The sequence below is a fragment of the Hyalella azteca genome, unplaced genomic scaffold (genome assembly GCF_000764305.2).
Source record: "Hyalella azteca isolate HAZT.00-mixed unplaced genomic scaffold, Hazt_2.0.2 contig2461, whole genome shotgun sequence".
NCBI lineage: Eukaryota > Metazoa > Arthropoda > Malacostraca > Amphipoda > Hyalellidae > Hyalella > Hyalella azteca.
The window spans coordinates 108,740-132,872 of record NW_025932734.1 but is presented as its reverse complement, the minus strand read 5'-3'; the positions used below and the strand labels follow the sequence as shown (position 1 = coordinate 132,872).

The following is a 24,133-nucleotide window of genomic DNA, read 5'->3' as shown; positions in this document are numbered from 1 at the left end:
GCTGTACGATTGATTCCACAAATTTTCAAACTATCGATCTCCAGACTTTTTGCAACTATTGCTGTTGATACAGACATCCTCTCGAATTTAGAGCATATGAAATAGAGCAGCTCAAATAACAGCTCATGCAAACACATAGAAATAATTGAATTACAGTGCTGTGCGTGTACAAGAACACATTAGTTTATACGTTATTACATCGCAGTCATATCCTGCGACTAGCAGCCTTCCTTGCATGATGGTTCATTTAAATTTAATTATACCCGTACAACAGAATTAAGTTATAAATGCGTTGATTTGTGATTTCCAGCACTTAAATTTGATCTTGTCTGTATTTTCATACAGCGCCATGAAACATTAATTTATGTCACTGCAAAATCCGTCCACCAAATTTAATTTCTCGCTTAATAGATAAGTCTCTAATAATGCATCTTGGATTATTTTGGTCGCAGCGGAAACTAATAAAATCCGATGAATGACAGCTCTGACCAAGCTGCAGCGGTTACATATATTTTAATAACTTCAGCCTAACTAACAACTAACCTCATTCAGCTGTGCGGGCTCACGCCGAGCAGTGCGATGTCCCAGTGTCTGACAGTGACTTCAAAGTTTTAGCTTCCAGTTCCGGTGTTTCTGATTTGCGCATTTTAGAATCATTGTATATTTTTAAACAGAGGCCTAGTTTGAATTTAGCTTTTAGTCCGCTGGAAATTGTAAATAGATAGGTTTTACAGCTTAGGTTTTTTGTTGCAATCATGACTGTACTAATTACTGATTTATCTGTGTTCTAGAATTTTCGAACTGACGATGGAGCTGGACTCCGAAACGTTTTCTTTAAAGATACTATGAATTTTTGTGGAGTTTTCTTTGCTTTTAAGTTTTTGGTGAGTTTGCGATTGAAGCAAGCAAGTGACATTATTACTTAATAACTTTTATTGAAACTTTATCATGGACTGTTCAGACCATCAAATACGAGTGAGTAAGATCCGACAAGTTCCACGTCTACCAAACGTCTTATCCTTATCACTTGGCCAGATGGTCACAAGTGTTCAGGATATCGTCTCAGTGAACCACTCTGCTCTCCTCTCCCAGGCTGGTTTGCTGCACCGGTCCTGGCCGCAAGATTGTATGTGTGAATGACAATCCCATTTAGGCACTTCCTAAAAACATCCTCAGCCGCTCGACGCGCTAATCGAAATTTCGTCCTTTCCCTCGCCGCTGAAATTTTTCCGCTTGTGATTCTTAAGACGCAGCCGCTAAGGAGCCTTGAATGGAAGCGCTTTAATTCCCGCCTTGTCCTCATGACGAGCTCAGAGTGAGTGACATGACAAAGAAGCGTGCTTCAGTCTGAAGCTTATTACAATTATTATAAGTATAATTATGTGAGAACTATAATTATAGGTCTCAATTTTAATGAAACTTTTAACTATAAGCCTCATTATTCCATCATTTGAATGACTGCATCTAATCGAGTTCTTGGTGATTTAGGCTTGTTTTAATCTCAATGAAATTATGTTAGAGCAGTGAGCTCGGAGCAAAGAAATTTAGAAATTCAACTTGAAATACATTTTTGTTCTTTGCCTCAAACTTAAACTTGAAGGTAAATGCAACTTGAATGGCGATGATTTAAAAAACTATTGTTCTGTGACGCGGTTTTAATTGAACTTGAATCTCATTGTCTATTTTCGAAAAAGTTAACTTGATTATAGCGGAAACATTAATTTTTACAAGCAAAGTCATGATCCATAATAGACAAATAACCACCCAGCTCTAATACTGAACTAATCCCAAATCTGGCTCAAACGGAAGCAAATATGCCTCTAGAATTGTCATCTTAAGTTGAGAATTTAGCGCTTAGAGCAAGACGGCCGTCTTATATGAGAGTCGTTAGGGCTTGCAACTCCTAATTTTGTCCAAGATTGATCAAGTTAAGCTCTTTGCCCATTTAATCTCTTCATTTGACTCGTGATGGGCCATTTTTCTGGGCGAACTTTTCCACTTGGACTTCATAAGACTAAGCACAGACTGGGTAAATTTTTTCACTCTTGAAGCTGCTGCGTTTCTAAGAAGAAGTTCGGGCATGCAAATGAAAAACTCGCTTCAAATTCCAGCTCGTTGAAACTCGCTCGGTCTGCGCAGGCGCCTTGCAATTGAAGTGCTGAGTGTCCATTTATTTTCCTTGCATTTACTTCACTGAACATAAAAGAAAAGTTTTGAGTAACACTTTACAGTACTCTAGATATCTTCGGACTGAAACAAATATATTTTCAATGGAGATCAATACGTCAGTGTCTTTCGCTTGTTATAAATATAAATAGATCAGAAATGCGATACTAGAGCTAAGCGGAACATTTTTCTTTTAATTTTGATCGTAACCTGGAGAAATAATTTCCTTCCTCCAACCATTTTTCGTTCAGGTACAGGAAATTGTTCGATCAATTTCCTGTACATTGCGCTAAAGGAAAATAAAAAATATGCTGCAGGGGTCTCTTTCCTCTACGAACTAAGTCTCCACTGTCTTGCAAAAGCATTGAGATGTCATCACCGTTTGAATAGAAGTTGCTTTCAAAAATAAACAGGATGCATCAAGAATCAAATTATTAGCTCGATCATCCAAATGAAAGCTCGGGCTAATGTGGTACTTAAGCGAAAATTAATTTTCTAAATTACAAATCATGACTGACGATTCTTTGTATTTATATTAAAAGATAGTTATGAAGAAAGATATACGGTCTGAGCTTCCAGATTCTAAAACCTGGACTGGTTACATGCTTTTCGGACGTGCGGTCGATGGAGTGATATTTGAATTTAATTTTAATTATTTCTCATGTGCTATGAGAAAATGCTGCAGTCCAGTAGGAGAAGAAAGAAAATGGCTCCATATTCATTGAAAAAAGTTTAATACATCTTAAATGTTCCAAAGAGTAGAATACAAAATTATGAAGGCATTTGGAGTTCACAACAATTTTAATTTAGTTTTACTTTAGCCGATTAGAAATTGTGCTACGGAAATTCTTTCCTTTCACAAATTTTTATTGCTATATTTTCAGAAGATGAAAAAAAGCATGGAAGGCGAAAGTAGGAGGATGCAAAGACGAGGCACATGCTTTGGCACGGAAAATAAAGATTGAGTATATATGGCAGATTCTTATACTTAATACATTTAATATATTTATAATTTGAAGTTCGTATAACATGGAAGTCAAAATATATTTTTCCCTCAATGAGGACCCTGAACTGTTCATTGAGTGACAAATGTACGAATTAGACCTCAACATGCTCAACAATCTCAGATTAATGTTAAAAAGCATGTTTAAGTAAAAAATTTCAATAATAACGGGAGCGTATAAACGGTATAAGACCACTAATAATAAATAAATACCAATAATAAATAAGACCTTTAATAATAAAGCGACCACTAATGCAGGTTATTGACACCATAGACTTTCAAGGCGAGTGTCGTGGATCCATCGAACAAAACGCAGAAGAGAACAGGGATTCCGGAGACAAGGAAACGGATAGCAATTGAGCTGCTGTATATTCCCGGCAGACAGCTGTGGCTCGGGAGCGTTGCATGCTGCATGCACTGCAAGAAAATAGGCGTCGCGGAACACGAAGTCGATCCCGCGGACGTGTCTCTTCGAGGGACTTGTGGCCGTGCCTTGTGTGCAGCTCTATTCCGGGCAAGTGCATTGACTTGCAGTGAGATTGTATGAGATTTTATGTGACGTTTGTATTATTCGTTGATAAAACTATTATTATTATTTACATGATTAAAATTTGAATATTTAAACGCATGTAATAGTGATAAATAAGAATATGATAATCGTGAAGTGCAGTTTTGATAAGATCTATGTATTACGAGCGGCACGTACAGCCTAAGTCAGTCAGGACGATTATTTCGGTGGAGACTCGAGGGTTCCTGAGTTAACTTTGATGGGCAACTGTTCAAATTGTTATCACGAGGCGTTAAAACGATCAGATAAGGATAGTTATCATTGTTATTTCGATGGATAATAATTGCTAGACTACAGAGGTTGATGTTTGAACTGCGATGACGCAATGACAATTGTGTCTTCGGAAACCTACTTAAGACGGTAAAAAAATTTGAAGTTGTTGATTATGAGAATTCTTATAAACATTTTTCTTGTTTCGAGCGGAACAAAGTTTTAAACAAGCATCGATATTTGTAGGCTTCGATTTCAATGCATTGCAGTGCATTGTATCACCAAATATTTAATTGTCTGAAGTCCCAACTAGAACTTGAGCGCGATTGTTGGCAGTCACCCAGGTTCCCCGTTCCGGCACAGTACGAACTGATATTACTTCCTCACCTGCAAATTAGGGTGGAAGGAGCACCGCATATTTAAATTAAGGAATCTGGATCATTGTACGACTGTGATGTTAAATGAAATAATGATTAAGATCCGTTCCGGAGCCTGAGTTTTCGTTTTCGTCAAACAAATTATTAGAATTTTATTATACACAGAAATAGTTCAAATAAGTATATGAATTTATCTTTTATTTCATTGAGGTTATTGTTAATTATTATTGTGCTCTGATGGAATCTATCACAATCAACACCCAAGGGAGAGATTTAGATTGAAATCAAGCGACGGAATGATCAATACTTCACTCAAGTTTTATTCTCGCATGCATGTTTCATCACATTTCAGCGTAACTTTCGCTGGTGCAGTCGTCTACCACATCCTAATAGCGCATTTTCCCCCACGAGCAATCTATCCCCAGCATTTTCCCCCAGCCGCTACCTCTCCCCGCCCCGACTCCCCTACCACGCGCCGCTGTTCAAGAAGGAGCTAAGGTCTGCTCGCCTCATCAGTATGCAGAGGCACAAGCTCGGCCCGGCAATAGCTATTTGCTTCAATAGAGCCCATATTTTGCCGCTGCAGGAAGCGCTGCTGACACTCCGTCTGCCTCTCCACACACAATGTTTAACCTTCTTTCTGGTGCCGCTGAGCATTGTTTGTTCAAGGAGAAACGCTACCGTTCGTCTTGCTCTACGCAGCGATGTGGTGACACGTCATAACGTATTTGTACCTCCTCATTGTCTGTTTCTTGGCAATATGGCACACACGAGTCATTCTGAGTCGTATGTCCCGACAAACTGGAAGCTTCAATTTAAAAACTGAGCGCGGGAACGCGTGATCGGTAAATTTGCCAAGAGAACCCCTGAAATGAAAATTTGTGTAACGAGTAAAAATTATTGAAGAGGGGGAGGCTCCATTGAATAAATTTGGCAGCCAAGAAGGCCATTGCATATGGAGCACATCTGTTAGTTCCAGAAAATTGCGATTTTCTTTTATATTTCAGTGCTAACTGTGATATGATATATCATACTCTCTGAAGAATAAATATAATTGAACTTTTGAATACACTTGTATGTTTTTACTTGTACTCCTTAAAAGTCGACACGAGTCCCAAATGCAGTACGTTTAGAATTCATCTCTGCTCCGCTTTGCGCATGACTACATTAGAGAGATGATGTAAGTTTCTTATGCAACATTGTATTGAGCCTGATAAAGCTAACACTAATATTCTTCGCTTATCAAAATGGCGGGACAAACTTACGATCGCTACTGTCCCATACCGTCAAATTATCAGCTGGAAAGACATTTCAAAAAAGCAATTGACACAAAATACTGCATAAATAAAAATAGAAATAGTAATTTAACATTAAACTTCGTTATCGAAAAATTATTACCCATGTATCCACAATCAAATTATTATTCATCATTACAGCTATCCTTGTTTAATAATTTTAGGCTGAAATCATAAAGTGATGCTTTTTGAATTAGTTAAATAAGATGCCGGAATTGTTGATGGAAACCAGAATACACGAATGATTCACAATCTTGAAGTGAATATAATACCGCTGAGAATATATCTTCTTAGTAATTCAGATTGAAAGCTTCAAACAATGGGAATGAATGGGAAGACAATTTCCCTTCACGAGTTAATTTCGAATCATCGCAGATTGCGAGGTCCAAGCTAATGAGGAGTCGTTTTTCGAGGCTTTGTGCACATAAAATTAAAAACTGTAATGCATGCTAACTCGCAGCACTTACAACCATCAACGATCAGGTCATCGACACCAGACGTCGAGGGCAGTAAACAACGACGCCGTTGTAAGGAGACGTCAATGTTTGTTCAGCTAATAATGACCTAGGTTGTACGACATTGTACTCTTCGTCCTCAAATTCTTGATGCTGACATAACTTTATTATTAATAAAGCCCCTGCTTAAGCTAAAATAACTTTAGGAATAATAAATCACCTTCTTTATATAAGATATTAGTAAGTTACGTAAAAATGTTCCCAACACAACTTAAGCAAGATCAGTAAAAAATTAAAAATAACACAATATTGCTGCATGTCTCTCTGATGTTCCATGCTAGTTCAAAGTAGACAAATCCAAGTGAATGAACACACAAAAAAATGTTCATATTGCTAAGTAAGAAATCACAATTAGACTCGAACAATAAGAATTAATTACTATTAATTATAGCTGCTTTAGTTACATTTTATTCATTTATTTATTTATCTTAGCAGGTTTTGGTGCCGGAGAGTCAACACGCCACTCGAGTCCCTCGATCTCTACAAGTTCTCGGCTTACCTCGCGGTCGCGATTACTTACGTTGAGGGTCGACCATCAGCTTCTCAAACCTCGATTACCTAAGACGCGCAATTGGTTTGTGTAGGAAATAGTGGCTTGTGTAGGAAATTTTCTTCACAAGCAACCACATGTTTCGAAGATTTCGTATGTTGAAGCGCGGGCGTTGCAGTGGTAACGTGCTTGGTATAGCCTAGTGACCAGGCACAGAGATATAGCCTCAGGAAGGTAGATTTGTACACAAGTGAAGCCATCCAGCGGGAACTTTTACCTCAAAGTCTGGAGAAGCAAGAATCGAGTGGGAAAGTTGGACTCAAGAACTTGGAAGCATGGATCGAGCTGATGACAGCAATTAAACTCTCTAGTTCTGCATGGGATTGTTTATTCCAGGCAATCAGGACTCATTTGATTAAATGAGTCCTGATTGCCAGGAGACAATTGTCTCTAGACGATCTGTGTACGATTTCTGATCAAGTGTAGAATATCTGCTTGAAGTAATAATCGTTATTTAATTGTCATGTACAGGTGAACGACAAATTTGCGTTGCGCCAAATATGGTTCCTGTCGGTACGGCAGCTGAGGCAAAATTCGCGCAGTAATTTCCGTGGAGTGTCCCGAGCTGGTGCAGCGGCCACGTGCGTCAGTGTGAGTGAGACGAGCGTGACGTGAGGGTGTGTGCTGCTGCTGCTCCCCCACGTCCTCACTTAGTCTGTGATCTCCCGTCTTATTAATAATTGTTAAATAAATTAGTTCATGCTAGTATGCGCAATATTCCGTATAAAGTGATGAGAAGAACAATGCTGGCTTTATGTCATGAGAAAAAAATGGACATTGATGAAAAAATTATGAACTTGCAAGTTTGAGAGTAATATTAAAAAATGAAATCATGCTGCATGATGTTATGCAATAAATATCAATGCAAGAATATTTGAAGAAGTAAAATCCACTTACATAAGCTAGATGAGCGAAAAAATCAGTCAGGAAACAATTAAGTTTAGATCAGGACTGAGAAAACAACTTCCTATTGAAACTTGCCTGCTCATTCATTAAGATTGTTTTTGTAAGTGCAAACAATTGCACCGCTTAAAGTGATATTTCAGAAAAATATTTTGTTATGAAGATCAAATATGTAATTTATATAATAACTTAAATGTTTCAATAATTGTCCGACTTTCATGTCCAAGCTCAGCAGGCACATTTCGTTTCAAGTCAAGTTACTTCGTTGACTTTTCATTGGGATTTATATATATGGGAAAATATATCATATTTATGGGGAATATTCACGAGATAGAGGTAAACAATCACTGCAATACTGTAGTAAAATTTCACAGCATAACTGAAGTAAACAATCACTGCAACACTGTTGTAAATATCCACAGCAACACTTAGCTAAACAGCATCAGCGACACTATTATAAACCACGACATTAATACTGAGGTAAATAGCTACAGCAACACTGAGATAAACAGCATCAGCAACGTACACTATCATAAACATCGACAATAATACTGAGGTAAATAGCTACAGCAACACTGAGGCAAACAAACACAACAACTCTGAATCAAAATCTTGTGCATAAAATTTGGGCTGCCCTAAAAAGCAAGGCGATGGTAATCCCGTATCAAGTTGCAAGTGAGCGAGCAAACTTGACATTGTGCTCGCAAGAACTTTCCTATTAGTCAACTTTGGAATACTTCAGAACTGCTCTAATTTATTGGTCGCTCACTTCTGTTGGCTCAGAAGTTGATGCTTGAGATGAAACGTAGACTGAATGCTTTAGAGTCGGGCCAGCTACTTTGACTTGACGTGCAGCGAGGCATTTATGTTGATAGTGACTAGCATTCCCTCTATTTATGTAATTCAAAATAAACATATAGTCTAACGTATAGTCTAATTTATTCATTTAATCGACTAAAGGATCATCTTTGATTAGAATCCCTGTCGGATCTATAAATAAGCTTATTTGTATTTTAAGTTCGGTTCAAGTGGTTGGTAGTTTGATTTAAATTAAAAAATGTAATGTATAATAAATTTTGGAGCTAACACAACAATATTTTTCCAATTAATGCAGGTGCAGGTAATCCCATCAAAATTCATTAGGCTAAAATAAGGTTCAGCTGCGGTCAAATATATTTATTTTATCTGCTCCAACTTAGGAACCATTCCGCAGAAGAGAAATCTCAGTTCTCTAAAAATAAGAACGCTCATCAAAATTTCTCTCAAGAAATAAGCTTCAATAAAATTTCTATCGATTTTCAGGTTTACGATAAAACGATATAAAAAACTTGCGCTCGAATATTAATTTTACATTAAAGAAGTTTAAGAATGTAAAAACAATGCAATGTACAAACATCTTTTTGCATTGCATCGGTTGATCGAAATAAAATTTAAGGGGCAGAAGCATCAAATTAATATTGATTAAGGTGCTGACTATTTTAATATTTTTAATTATTCATCATTGTTGTATTGAATTGGAGACATTTAACCCTTCAGTTACCCTTCAACATGGCGAGCCATAAATATACATGAGTCTGCACCAATTTTATATTTTTCATTTAAATTGCCCGACGCCTTTGTCGAGTTTTGGCTTTTTTCTATTATTTTAGTAAATTGGATTCATTAAAATGAATTATTATACTATAACAATCGCTGTAAACCTAGTAAACCCGCGATGGATATTCTGAATCAATTTAAAGAACAAACAGTTTTAGAAAACTCAATTTTTTGGCCATCGAAATATTGATTTGATGAAGCAATTCGAATTTCTAAGGCTACAATCTCCAATATTTTGATCGTTATCTTAAGTTGCGGTCATGCTTTCAAGATGCAAATTTTTGGCTTGAACTGTACCTAAATTTTGTCATTCATTCAGGATGAACCTCGTGGCTTGGACTGTAGATAGATTTACAGATACATTACATTGCAGATCTTTTTCATTACAGATGCTCTGTAATACAGATACTGTATGTTTCAGATACTTTATATTACGGATATGCCGCTCCCAGTCGTTAATGATAATTCAAATAAAATTCATTTTCCAGAGATGATTAACTTGATTAAAATCTTTTGAGTTCTCCCGTGACGGTGCAGAGTGACGGAATGTGATTTCAAGAAGATGCTTCTGCATTAAAAATTTTACAAGGATTAGGCCTGCTTTCCTGAAGAGTTCTCAAAAGATTACATAAATGATGATCTTCTTTATACACCTCGCGATTTGCGCAGCAGGTAAGACTTGCTGAATATATTGTTACTCATCAGCTTTATACCATTAAAGTTACTTAGTCTCGTGTATATTCATTGCTTTGGCATAGTTAAGGCCATTGTCGTTACTTCCGCTTGAAATTAGTGCGTAAATTACGGTAGAAATTAAAAACTTTATTCGAAAGCTCGGGGATAATCTTCAATGTGAATTGTTGCACATAAGAGACATGATTAAATAATTTTGTTGAAATCTGTTGTCGATAATATTTGCTGTATTGTGCAGCGGTGGTTAATTAAGAAGAATAAACTCCACGGGAAAAACTCCCAATATTTAACTTACTCTCGACACCCAACTTAATAGCACATTAACGGGATAGAAGCAATGCAACTTATAATAATATAAGTGGAATATTCGATATATTTTTGTGAATTTAAATCCATTTTATATGAACACGATATGCAAACAGACAACTTACTACTGAAGAAATATGATTTATTGAAGTGAAGTGAAATCAGCGCAGCAATCAGGTTTATTTCCATGCGCTTGCCGGAGGCTTCCACTATTCGAACTGTGGGAACAATTGCCTGGAAACATAAATGAGGACATTTTGAACAACAATTTCACCTTATATACACATAATTACTAAGTTAAGGAAATGGACTTCGGCTTTAATTAGTTATTAAATTTAGTTATTAAACGATAATTAAGAATTTAAACAATTAAACTACGAAATTTTTTCTTTTACAGTGCACTCTTGATCAGATATTCATCCAAAAGATCAGTTATGATTCGTCGCATTTTCAATGACAATTTTTGTAATATTTTGATTGACTTTGTCAACGCTTTTGCGTGGGCATCTTCAGTGAATCGTTGGGTCACTGCCCTTTTAAAAATCATTGAATCTCGCCCATAATTATAAGGTATTTCTATCTTAAATTTCTTCATTTATTGAGTAAAGAATACGAAGATAATTTATGATTCGTTCTGGCATCCGCCATTGGTCATGAAGGTTGTCCGGACAGTTGATTATGAATTAGACTTCTCTCATATTAGACTTCTCTCATATTAGACTTCTCTCATATTAGACTTCTCTCATATTCCATACAAGAATTTGGTCGAGAGGAAGACATTATCCTCGACCTCAAGACGCAGCTGGTTAAGAAATAATATTAAATAGATTATATCAGCCATAGAAATGGTAAAAGTTATCCAGAAAATAATAAAAAAGACTGATCTAACAATTTTTTCAGCAATCGACTGTTTCGGCGACTTTCCTATTGTTTGTTTACCGAATTCGAAGTTTTGCTAGGATAAAAAATGATCATCTTGGGAGATCAAAGCGAATGGAGACGACTGCTTCCTCTGGCATTCAATTAACCTTAGCGATTTACTAACAAAGTTTGTGAATTATTTTTTTGCGCTTTCATCGCAATAATTTCGTAGATTTATCACTTCTTATCTGCATCCAGCAAAACAGTAATACAGAAGTTCAAGTACATGTAGAGAATCCGATGGCACTTGTTATTTAAATTCAAATGACATGAATGATATTTACCTAGCGAGGTGTAAACTTAGGAATTTGCACCTTGTATTATATGGCTAATCGTATAGAACTAAAATCGTGGATTTAGAGGTTACATGAGACAAGCGATATGCAGCTTGAATATCGTAGAAAAATGCCCGAATTGTATCTTCCACCAGTTTGACCTCTGATCTCACCCCATGTGACTATTTCTTATGGGGTTACGTCAAAGAAGCTTTTTACTTCCCACCTCTACCAGCAACTCTGTTTACGTCCCGCCTCTACCAGCAACTCTATTTACGTCCCGCCTCTACCAGCAACTCTGTTTACGTCCTGACTCTACCAGCAACTCTGTTTACGTCCCGCCTCTACCAGCAACTCTGTTTACGTCCCACCTCTACCAGCAACTCTGTTTACGTCCCACCTCTACCAGCAACTCTGTCTACGTCCCGCCTCTACCAGCAACTCTGTCTACGTCCCGCCTCTACCAGTAACTCTGGTTGATCTGAATAAACGTATCACTGCTACGGTGCCCTCAGTGTTTGTCGTGCAGCACAAAAGGGGACATATTGAACATTTATAAACATGTATAATAAGTCCGAACACTGTACAATTCTTCTTATTAAATAAGTAAGACTGCAACATAAGGACAAGTTGCGAATCAATTTAAACACGGTTGTACCTAAGCAAATTTCGGTGTCTCATTTCGGTGTAATGCAACGCATTGCACCCAGAGAATATTGCTATTCTTATCCATGAATGTAGTGGCTGAGTGAAATTAGAATTTGATAAAATAGGTTTGACGAAAACTGCTTAACTCCTGAGAAACTTTAATTACAGGATCGATAATGAATCAAAAAAGAAGAATACAGTTTCATTTCTCCTCCTATTCTTACAATATAATTATTCTTGATTGTACCTGGCATGATCGCTACTTAGCAGAGGTAACTTCAAGAGAGAAACATGCCGTAGAATAAACATGACTTCAAGAGCATCGCGGACTTGAGGTTCGCCAGCCCCTCATCGAGCCAATTTTAATGCAGACTTCAAACACTCGATCAATTTTTATGGGCCAAGTCGACTGAGAATTCTGATGCCCCAATCAAGGCTTGTTTTTACGGCGGGACGCCACCAAACAATGTAGGCGAGCGGTGAGCTCTCCGCGCGTCTTCTTGCCAGCGAGTCTCAGCGGTGATCTCAGTGGCCAGAAGTGTAGAGCCAGATCTTCATTTCTGTGCGTCCTAACCGACACTTGTTAAGTGACTGATTAAAAAAGTTTTGCACATCGAGATGCCCAATTCCGCGTTTGAATAAGTTAAAATTTTTGGGAAGCTTTCTCTTTCCATTGGTGTGTAAATTTTTTATTTTAAATTTATACATACCTACATATTCACGAATTTATTAAAAAATTAGGTCCATCATTTAAAATAACCAGTGTACTCGTTTAGTGTACTAATGCTAAAAAGTTAAGCTACTAATTGACCACATTATGTAAAAATATCACGATTTAATTACCTCATGCGCCGTCAGTGGCCTGGATGGCTGTAATCAGTCTCACTTTTTGCAATTAATCTTCATTCAATGATTTATGGAAGAGTTCACAATCAGTATTGCGAGATGAAACACTTGCTCTCTCTCATTCAGTATTGCGAGGTGAAACACTTGCTCTCTCTCACTCAGTATTGCGAGGTGAAACACTTGCTCTCTCTCACTCAGTATTGCGAGGTGAAACACTTGCTCTCTCTCACTCAGTATGGCGAGCGGGAACATGTTTTCTCAAGCCGACATGCCGTGAGAAAATCCATTTTGTTTGCGTGTAAAATAAAAGTAATTGAGTGAGCTCTTTCGCTGCGTTTGCTCAGCCGTTCTGATAATAAGCGAGCGACATCAAAGGCCTTCTCATTAGGGGGGCCACTTAATTAAACTGCGCCCTGCTTGCGCTCAGCTGCTGCTGCTGCTCTTCTTCTTGCTCATGCTGCTGTTGCTGCTGATGCTGCGGTTGATGCTGTTGCTGTTGCTGCTGTTGCTGCTGCTGCTGCTCTTCTTCTTGCTCATGCTGCTGTTGCTGCTGATGCTGCGGTTGATGCTGTTGCTGTTGATGCTGTTGTTGCTGATAGTGGTGATGCTGTTGTTGTTGGTGTTGATGTTGATGTTGCGCTTGATGCTGTTGTTGCTATTGCTGTTGATACAGTTGTTGCTGATACTCTAGGTGTTATTATTGCTGATAGTGGTATGGTGTTGTTGCTAGTGTTGCTGATAATATCACGTTTTTGTTGCTATTGACCATGCTGCTACTGATAGTGTTGTTGCTGATAGTGTTGGCGTTGTTGCTGATAATGAACGTTCAAGTTGCCATTGCTGTTGCCACTGCCACTGTTTGTGCTGTTGTTGCTGATGTATGTTACTGTTCATGTTTCCATTGCTATTTTTGCTTCGGGTGCTGTTTACTGCTGCCTCGAAGTCCCAGATAAAATGACGATACGTTCTTTAATTAACATTGTAAATTTAGAGACGGAAGAGATCATGAAGACGGACTAATTAGTGACAATATTATTGCATGACTTTCCAAATTGCATTTGAATTTTCACATGCATGTGCCAACCGTTGCCGTCTGCATTACAGGATTCTAATTATAAACAAAATTTAAGGATTATTTCAATTTTCGAAGTGCGGGATCTGAGGATTCTTCAATAATACCGTGGGAGGTTACTGTTTTTTAACATATTTGTGTCGTACCGCTACACCATCAAAATGAGATGAGATATATATAAAAATTGAAGCAACATAAGAAGGTTTTTCAGTTAGTTCTTCAATGAAACAATATATTGCGTGAGCGACGTCAGAGACATCTCTGCGCGTGAGTGGTGTCAGAGGCATCTCTGTACGTGATGGATGTCAGAGGCATCTCTGTGCGTGATGGATGTCAGAGGCATCTCTGTGCGTGATGGATGTCAGAGGCATCTCTGTGCGTGAGGGATGTCAGAGGCATCTCTGTACATGAGGGATGTCAGAGGCATCTCTGTACGTGAGGGATGTCAGAGGCATCTCTGTACGTGAGGGATGTCAGAGGCATCTCTGTACGTGAGTGGCGTCAGAGGCATCTCTGTGCGTGAGGGATGTCTAAGGCATCTCTGTGCGTGAGCGACGTCAGAGGCATCTCTGTACGTGATGGATGTCAGAGGCATCTCTGTGCATGAAGGATGTCAGAAGCATCTCTGTACGTGAGTGACGTCAGAGGCATCTACTTATTTACGAGAGAGACATCAGGGGCATTACGGTTGTTACGATTTCTCTGCCTCTGCAATGTTATTAAATTCTCATTCATTAACATCTTGCTAAAAGGTCACAAAATAACTCTCTTTCTTTATACACTTTCACGAGGAACGAAATTCTTGTCTTTGCGTCGCAGCTTTGAAGGTCTCGCGTGGGTTGAGAGGTCCAGATTAGCGGCAAAGTTCTTTATTGGCGCGGCGCTGCGGCGCAAAAGAGTTCATCGAGCCTCGCTAACTCGGGTAGCTGCAAGCAAAGTATACAGACACAGACAAGTATTCATACAGAGCAGTTATACAGCCGCAGACAAGCACTCATACAGAGCATTTATACAGCCACAGACAGCACTCATACAGAGCATTTATACAGCCACAGACAGCACTCATACAGAGCAGTTATAGACACAGACAAGTACTCATACAACGAAGTTATATACACATTAATCATAATTACGCACTGCGTTTTAAAAGGCAACTAATAAGAGGCAACAGAGGCAACTAATAAGAGTCAAAGACTGTAGGAAGCAATTAGAATATTTAGCTTGGATGCTCAAGACTTCTTTTTTAAGCGAAGAAGACAAAGAAAAGGAACTGTAGAATTTGGTCTAGAATGGTAGAGCAGGCTGTTGCTTGTCCCATTGCAGCGTGCGACGTTACTCTGTTCTGCTCTGGGATACTGACAGACTTCAGTGTAGCGAACGTCGGCACTTGCAGAGATATGATTCTAATATATTTGTGTTCTATTGTACTTAATAATGTTCCGTGTTGCTGGTATACTGCAAGATGATTGAAGAATAGGGAAACGCGATTCAGCATTGGAATGTGACCTTAATTGAACTTTAATTATTTCTTTGTAGGGAGGCCACCGCGAGCCATTACTTATCTCCGCCGCTCTTGTGCTCTGTAAATCTTGTACAATTTATTATTATTAGATTTACGTTAATATTTAATTCCAGTTCTTTCGTTCATGTGTTTCATTCTTTAGTAAAATTGTTCGTGAACGTAATTTGAACGTGAAACTGCAGAGAAATCGTGTTATGTATTAATTAGTTCCCACGCACTTAATTGCTCACGTTAAGCACCACTTTGTTATTTGTACTGGACAAAAAACACAAAATCGTATACGTCGCTACCTGAATAAAGTTCACCATTCATTTTCTGAACTAAATTCCTCAGCGGGGAAAACATTTTTCCAACGTTAATTCTCCCAATGAAAACTTGACTGAAGGGATTCTGGATTCATAACCGGAACAAATATAAGGGACACAATACCACGCAGAGCAGCAGCCAGGCCCCACATTGGTTCAGATCCTACAGCCGCCATTGTCGCCCTCGGTTGCGACTGCTACAAAATATTCGAGGTTTAATATCATTCAATAGCGACAGGTTCAGCACGAGGCCTGCGGAGGGTTCAATCTTGTTCTCGGTTCGCTGGCTCAACGACGTAGCCAAGAAAATTACCGTTGAGAGATGTATCGATTATAATTATTACTCAGAGCTCGTATCATGACTCGTGATCTCGTGCGTAGACGCTAGTTATCAAGTAATCTAAAAATTTAGATCACCGTATGAATTTTGAAGACTTTTTCGGCGCTTTTGATATATTTACCCGAATGAATTTCATACATTCTTTGCATTGAACAAAAATTGACAGCCATAATTACATCTAAACGAATTTCAGCCCCCGGGTTTCACAATTCAACGGACTCTATAAATATCTTTCTAGAAAAATAACATTTGTTTAAGAAAAACTTTCAGGCGCGCGATCAATTAAAATTCCACCGAAATGAGACGTGAACTTTCTTGGATATCGGACGTCCCATGACAGGCACGTGGGTGTTAAGATGTGGGTAATTTCAAGTTACTGAAGTTGACTGAAGTTATTAACTCACTCTGACATTAAAAAATTAGAAGCATTCGAGTCCTCAAGAAACAATTAATTCCACTTTCAATTCGTCAATTATTGTTGATTTTAACTCATAATCAGATATTTCAGTCCATTATAAATTCTGATTAATACTAAATAATTCTATATATCTGGACCAAACTTTAGTTTTTATGTGGTGAGTGTTGAACTTTTTTAAATCAAAATAAAATCAAATATAATCAAAATTTGTAATTCAATCCAAATTTGTATAGAATTTTTTGTATGAATAATTTGTTGTCTTCACAGCGAGGCTTCTCTAAATATGAGGTCGACACGATGGAAGTTTATATTTTTATATTTTTAATATTTTGATTGTCAAAAATCGTCGTTAATAGGAGGTCGAAACGATGGAAAGTTATATTTTTTGAAATTTTGACTTTTAAAAATCTATTAGTCAAGCTTATGTTGGGCGGAGGTCCAAGGCGATCAGGTTTAAGGGGGAGAACTACAGTATGTGCCAATATGCAATGTTCGAGTTTAGTTATGATGTGCAGCAATATTAATTCATTCGTCCGAGAAAAAAGATTTCATGTGGTATTAGTCTATTGAAAAAGTAGTTAAACCTTAAACACGGATGAAACATTTGAATAAACATTACTATGATATTGACGTTTGTGTCACAGGAGTTGTTTTCAAATGAATGTTGTCACATTTGAATCGTCGTTAATAAATTACAATTACTTCCTTAAACCGGCCATCCAATCTATCAACCGGCCATCCAATCATCTAATCAATAAACACTCGTGTATAAAGAAGCAAATTCTGTTATCTAATGCAGTGATAATGTTGTTGCGACCACATACAGAGCATTTATTCAAAGTATAGTATATTCAAAGTGACACTAAATATGTATTCCGTTTACCATTATTTTACGCCTGTCAATAAGGGAAAAATTTTCATGTTTATTTAAGTACGTGTTTGCACGAATGCAGAACTTAAATTTCATTCGTGCGTTGATGTGTAGAAGTGTGCAACATAAAAACCTTCAAAATTTAGATGTCAAAAATGAGCAAAATTTATACGAAGTACCTAAATGCTCCCCATGTAGATCTAATTGATGGCGCTCATTTAAAGTGGTCACAGCCTCAATTTATAAAAATAAATGGCAATCAGTAGGAATGTCTTGGGATAACGGCCGGTGTTTTCCCGCCACAACAAATGCAAGTGCAGCTCTCAAGCCATTGACTGCCAGACCAAGGGGATGTTTTTGGCTTCAGTTTTTACAGCATCAAAGTTTTCATGCGGTCGTTCAACTTTTACACTCATTTAAAAGAAACACAAAGGAGTGAGGGGCGCAAAACTCCGTTCCGCGAAAGGCAAACAAAAATATCAAGCGAATAAATCGCGCAATAAAAGAAATTTTGCTAGCCAAGCCGAGACCACAGCAGCCCGGGGACGCATAAGTATTTTTGGCGTAGTTTGTTTTGGGCGTACATGAATGCCCTCGTATATCCAACGCGAGATTTACTTTATTCGCTCCATCGCCGACACTGTCTTTGCTTTCGCCCTATAAAAAATACCCTAAAACCGGCGCAAAAGTTACCTGGAGAGCCGCAGCAAGTCTACAGAGAGACGAACAAGATGTTGCGTATACTGCCTCGCCGCCTTGCAGCGGAACGACGATGTTGAGCCTCCAGGGTACGCCATGCAGGGTTATATGGAGCAGGCAGGGTTCATCAGGGTTCAGTGGCAGTAGTTGGTCCATTCGGAGCGGTGTAGAGTTTTGATTTTCAGAAATGGTTTTGGTTTCAAGGCAAAATTATATAGTTGCAACGAGTTAAGGTATTTATTTTGCTTCTGTGAATTTTTTTGAAAAAATGAAAGAAAACGTGAAATTCCTAGAAAATCGCCAAAAAGGGGGTACTGTAGAAATCTATCTCCTCCTAGGATTTTCAAGCTACAACATCGAGGCACAGATCATTCGATGCGTAAAGACCATATCTACAACTGGAAGAAAGGGTTTTTTGAATTTCTCATTTTTGTGAGTGTGGGGGCATTTTTTCCGAAATGTTTCGAAATTTTCCAATTTCACCCCGCCCGGCCCCCTTTTTGCAAAATAAAATCCGAGCTATAACGAAATTAGAAAAAAGCCTCCCTCCAGTTGTAGATATTTTATTTGCAAATCGAACGGTATATGTCTCATTGGTGTAGCTTCAAAACTTTAGGAGGAGATAGGTTTGCAGTGACAATAAGTTAACTTTTCAGTAGGGCCCGACAAAGTCGCGCGCGCCTCGAAAAAGACATTCAAGGGTGCAAGGTTGCAAGACTAGACGATATTTGAGCTCAATTTCTGTCAAGGATGGTGTGAACGACGGCACGAGAACCATCCCATACGACTGCAGACGGATAACTTAAGCACAGCGTATTCAGACTAGCTATTTAAGTGTGCTACCGGTAATTTAGGCCTATATTTAATGATGAAGAACTCCACCACCCCTAATCCTTTCGCGCTCTGCCGTAAACGCATAAATCAACGTACAGAGATGGTTTTGGTACCGTTAGATGCGTCAGAATGTAAGCTTTAAGATGAGTATAAAAACCGAAAAAGTCAAAATTTTCGATTTGGGGGCAGATGCTCCCCTTAACTGTTAATAATTTTTATTTACGATCTTTCGGCGAGTATTTTAATCGAGAGTTATCTCTTGCTTTTGGAGACGCGTGTAATTGTGAACATTATTATTTACAAGTGAGAATTGCTAATGTGTTGTTACTGCCATTCGAACTGCTCCCCTCCTCAGATGAATATATCTGGAATGTTGACGATCCCTTCTATTTCAAATGATATTTCTTTTCCATTCCGTCGTTCAAATTTTCATCGGTCTTTACATACGAACATTTTTCCTCATTCTCGAGTCACCCATTAATTAATATGAAGACTTCATTGTTGCTCAGTCTGTTCTCCCCTCTTCACGTCAGAAATTTGCCCGGGAAACCGCAACGTCTCTGAGTTCAGTTCTTTTTAAGGGAATTTTCTCTTGCAGTCGCTCGACTGTCAGGGAATTATTCCCCTCTCCCCACCTTGTGGGAAGAGATTAAGTGGAGATTACGACCCTCGTGGTCCCATAGAGTTCTCTCTCACTCGGAGAGATTCAAGCGGGTTTACGGTCATTCGTATTATCTTCATTGATGTTGCCGAGATTAGGTCGGTTGAAATCTGCATCGCCCTGAGTCTATATATAGCTCTCGGGAGCCATAAACTGATATTAGCGTCAGGTTATATAAGTTTGAATTTGCTTCTTAATTCTTTGTTGATTTTTTTTCAACGAACTTTTTGAAAATCCATGAACACACACGCTCGCTGTCCGTCACACGCAAAACCAAAATTATGATATGCGATGATGGCAGATTGATCAATTGAATTGATTATAATGTTTTCAGCTTTTGGCACTGAATACTTCATGGTGGTGAAGAAGAGTCGACAATCTGCAAGTTTATCATCAGTGAAGTGTAACAATTATAATAGGACGCTTTGATTAGTACGAGGCACTAGATTGTTATTTTAATCACATTGCTCTGGATGAAGAATTTGTAGAAAGAACTGCATAAAAAATGATGCGATGTTGATATCTATTTTCTAATTCGCTGGAGTACATTTCTTTCCTGACTAGAAGAAAATGAAAAAAATTTTGCAGAAAATCACGTCCTTATTAATTCGTAGACTGCAATATGAGCAATAAGAAAATTGTTGGTTGTACAATTTAGCGCAATAATTAAATACGTCCATTTATTCAGCTTATGTTTATTAAATCAAGATTATTTCTAAGGAGCTTTAGAAAATAAGGGAGAATTTATTTGGAAGGAAGAACCTGTCCATAAAATAATAATTATAGTAACTCTTGGCTGTTGTTAGCATTAATTGCGGGGATTTTGTCCTTAGCGAAACTTATGGAGCAAGTTTGTACAAAGTTACCCTATTAATGAACTTCGGTTCTGCAGCGCAGCAGCGGTGGCACCTGCAGCAACTGTCCCGAGATTTTCAAGTCAAAGAATAGGAAAACAAAAATAACGTCAGAGAAATTCAGGCGGAAACGATGAAAAAATTACGCCCAACCTGATGGAGAAAAGAGAACGGAAACTACAGGCTCTTTTTTATTGTTTAATTTTTGAACTTGTGTATAGTGAGTGGATAATTTTGCAAAGTAGACTCCTTGGTTGAAAAAAGAGATACAAGAGACGTTTATCTACGACATCATGGCAGTGTGAAATAAAATCTGCATCGCTTGAAGATCATGATTGTAATCTTTAAGATCACGTGAAATTGGTTGTTACCACGATCATGGAGATCATGATCACGATCATGAAAATCACAATTACGATCATGAATATGATCACGATTATTTAGTTTATGATCGCAATCATGAAGATCATGATCACCATCATGGAGATCATACTCACCATCATGGAGATCATGATCACAACCGATTTCCTTGACTGCTTCAAATAAGCGAAAAAATATTCATTTATTACTCGTTTGTCGGCAAAGTTGATCCGTCGACATACAGAAAATCCGTGAGGCCAGAACCAACTAGCCTGAAGACCTGGCCAGTCATGGCATGTCTAGAGGAGCTGGTAACACTCAACGCTTAAAACATTCACACATTCTCAACGCTGTAACAATATGAGTAACTAAAATAACGAAGTACATGTCCAAATCGTAGAATTTTCCGTTACCGTTGATGTTACTTATAGCATGATTAAAGTCCCAACCATTTCTTTTTATATCAATATTCATGACACAATAATAAATTATATTATAATCTCATACGAATAATTTGGATTACTAGCCATAAATTTCCCACTTATTATCATAAAGCAAGCATTTGATACCATAAGTTTAGAGCGCTGACGTCCTAACGTTGGTTTATAGTGTGAATGAAATTGACGTTCGAAATAAACGAAGCAGTCTTCGTTGTTCTCCTGCAAGCGGCGGCTAAAAAACATTCAAATACACACTTTATACAGGTTTACGGCAGATTTAGCGCAACAAAAGAAAGTATAAACCATTGTAAGTATTCCCATGCATTTTTATACCATCATGAACATCACGAATAAAACAGCTAAATGATCAAATAAAATGTTTTTAAAAGGTATATTAATGAAAAAATTCAATTATATTAACATATGCAAATTATTTCAAGGGGAGTAAAAATCGTAGTAATTACTTAATGTCGGCCAAACGAGAGCAGGATGTTGTAATCAGATAGCGAATATAGCATGCATTTTTTTGTACTTCTGTGAGCGGGTCTGAATCTGAATTTCTATCAAGTTTTTCAACCTCATTCTGACAAATACCCACGAAAATTTATCTATTATTACACTCCGGGAATGAAGTGAACACACCGCAATTCCTGTATTACATAGGCGGGTCAAACTAGCTCCATTGAAGCGGTTCTTTTGACGTGTATCACACGCTCGGTCCAGCGCATGTTGCGCGGAACACGGCGCCGTTACATGGACCTTTAGCGCCTCTAAATCCTAACACTTTCAGAGCTGGCAATAAGAGCGACACTGGAGCGTGTTAGCCTTCTCAAGACATAGCATTAACGACCACCTCTGTGTCATGGCGCCCACTATACTGATAACTGCTGGAGGTAACCGTAGCATAACTGAAATGATAACTGCAGCGCCCTCTGTTGAGGTAACTCTAGCTTTACTGAACTGATAACTGCAGCGCCCTCTGTTGAGGTAACTCTAGCTTAACTGAACTGGTAACTGCAGCGCCCTCTGTTGAGGTAACTCTAGCTTAACTGAACTGGTAACTGCAGCGCCCTCTGTTGAGGTAACTATAGCATAACTGAACTGGTAACTGCAGCGCCCTCTGTTGAGGTAACTCTAGCTATACTGAACTGGTAACTGCAGCGCCCTCTGTTGAGGTAACTCTAGCATTAACTGAACTGGTAACTGCAGTGCCCTCTGTTGAGGTAACTATAACTTTACTGCTGATAACTACAGCTCTTTCTGTTGATGTAACTTTAGCAACAGTGAACTTGTAACTGCAGCGACCTCTGTTGTGATAACTCGCAACAGAGTTGTGCCTCACTTGGGTGATGAATGCTGCGTCTTCTATTGAGGTAACTCACTGAAGTGATGAATCCAGCACCCTTTGTTGAAGTAATTTTAGCCTCACACGACTGGTAAGTTTAATGGCCTCTGTTGAAGAACCATGACACTCAATGAGCTTTTGAATGCAGCATCCAATGTTGTAGTAACTCCAACGACTATTGTATGGACAACATCTTCGCCTATTTCGTCGGCTAGTAAAGCTCTACTATTGTTACAACAGTGACAACAGCGTCACTTTAGCCGACCGTTACTTAATTAATTACGGGCAACACTAACTGACGCACTCAATACAGCGGTGAAGCCATCAACCTTTGCACTGTGTCCATGATCCCTTGCAGAATCTCTTGCAAAAGCAACAGTAGCAGTGTCAGGATTAAAATAGAACACATACACAAGTGTTATAAGAAGATGTGCTGACAAATAATTCCAGCACAATGGAAATCGCCACACCAACTGTTATGGCAACTGAGCAACATCTGACCGATAATTAAAAAGGATAATATATCAGTTACGCAAAGGAAACCTTGAGCTTCAAAAACATTCATTCGCATTCATACAATTACGACATAAGTTCTATAAAGTCAGTGACCTGTTTTCACTAAATGTTTTAAATGATAACCTTTGCAATTATTTTAGTCTAAAATATTGATATAGTCATAACAACGTAGTCAATAATAATACATCAATAGGGAATCAATCGACAAAAAATGCCGGAAGTAAAAATGTTACGAGCGATTGCTTTGAATAATTGAAAATTGTTTTAGCATATAATAATATTTATTAGGGATGGTCATTTTCGTCTTTCACTCATTCAATGCTCACTGATTCTTTCTGATCCCACATCCCATGCACCCTTTACTGAGGTTGTTTTCATTATAACTATGCTTGCAGCTCGAGGCTCAATTAAGTGAAACACTCAACCTTCACGAAGTTTTTATTGATAAACTTCGAAAAATAAAGTTTCCGTGCTTTGAAATTATAAAATTTTGCAATAAATACTGCAATTGATAACAAAAACTTCAATTCAAGATTTTATCAATAAGCAAGCAAACTATTGCTTAGCGATGGGGTAAGCTTTAGTATTAAGGCAACTGACGACTAAGGGTCGATCCTGTTAAGCAGAAATATTATGTAAGCGTCAACGTAAAATAGTATTACGCTGACACTTATTGCAAGTTAAATAAATAAAACACAATTTCAGACCGTTTACAATCAAATTTTACGTGGGGCACACGTGTCGACTCGCTAATTAATCCAGCGTTCCTTGGTTTCTTGGTCATAGGGAAGATGAAATTCTCAAACCCTCAAGAAACGACTATCATATATCGGTGCTATCATGGCTACTCGGTGCGTACATGATCAGCGGACCTCCGGATTAACGCGTGGTAGCGATGTGGCGATGGACCGATGTTTTCGCAGGTTATGTTGTTATCGTTGCATGCAGTAATACCTGATAACACTTCTTTTATTCTATGAAATCACTATATCTGCTGCCAGAGCTGAATGTATGAAGGAATCAT

General features: G+C 38.2%; 1 protein-coding gene across 1 annotated transcript in view; it reads left to right on the top strand.

The window, feature by feature from the left end:
• Positions 1-9,623: 9,623 nt before the first annotated feature.
• The window catches only part of LOC108674577, a 51,901-nt gene continuing 37,391 nt past the window's right edge, over positions 9,624-24,133 (top strand). Inside the window, exon 1 of the mRNA XM_047885574.1 lies at positions 9,624-9,855. Coding sequence (XP_047741530.1) covers positions 9,816-9,855 — 40 coding nt within the window. The 5' untranslated portion in view covers positions 9,624-9,815. The remainder of the gene's footprint in view (positions 9,856-24,133) is intronic.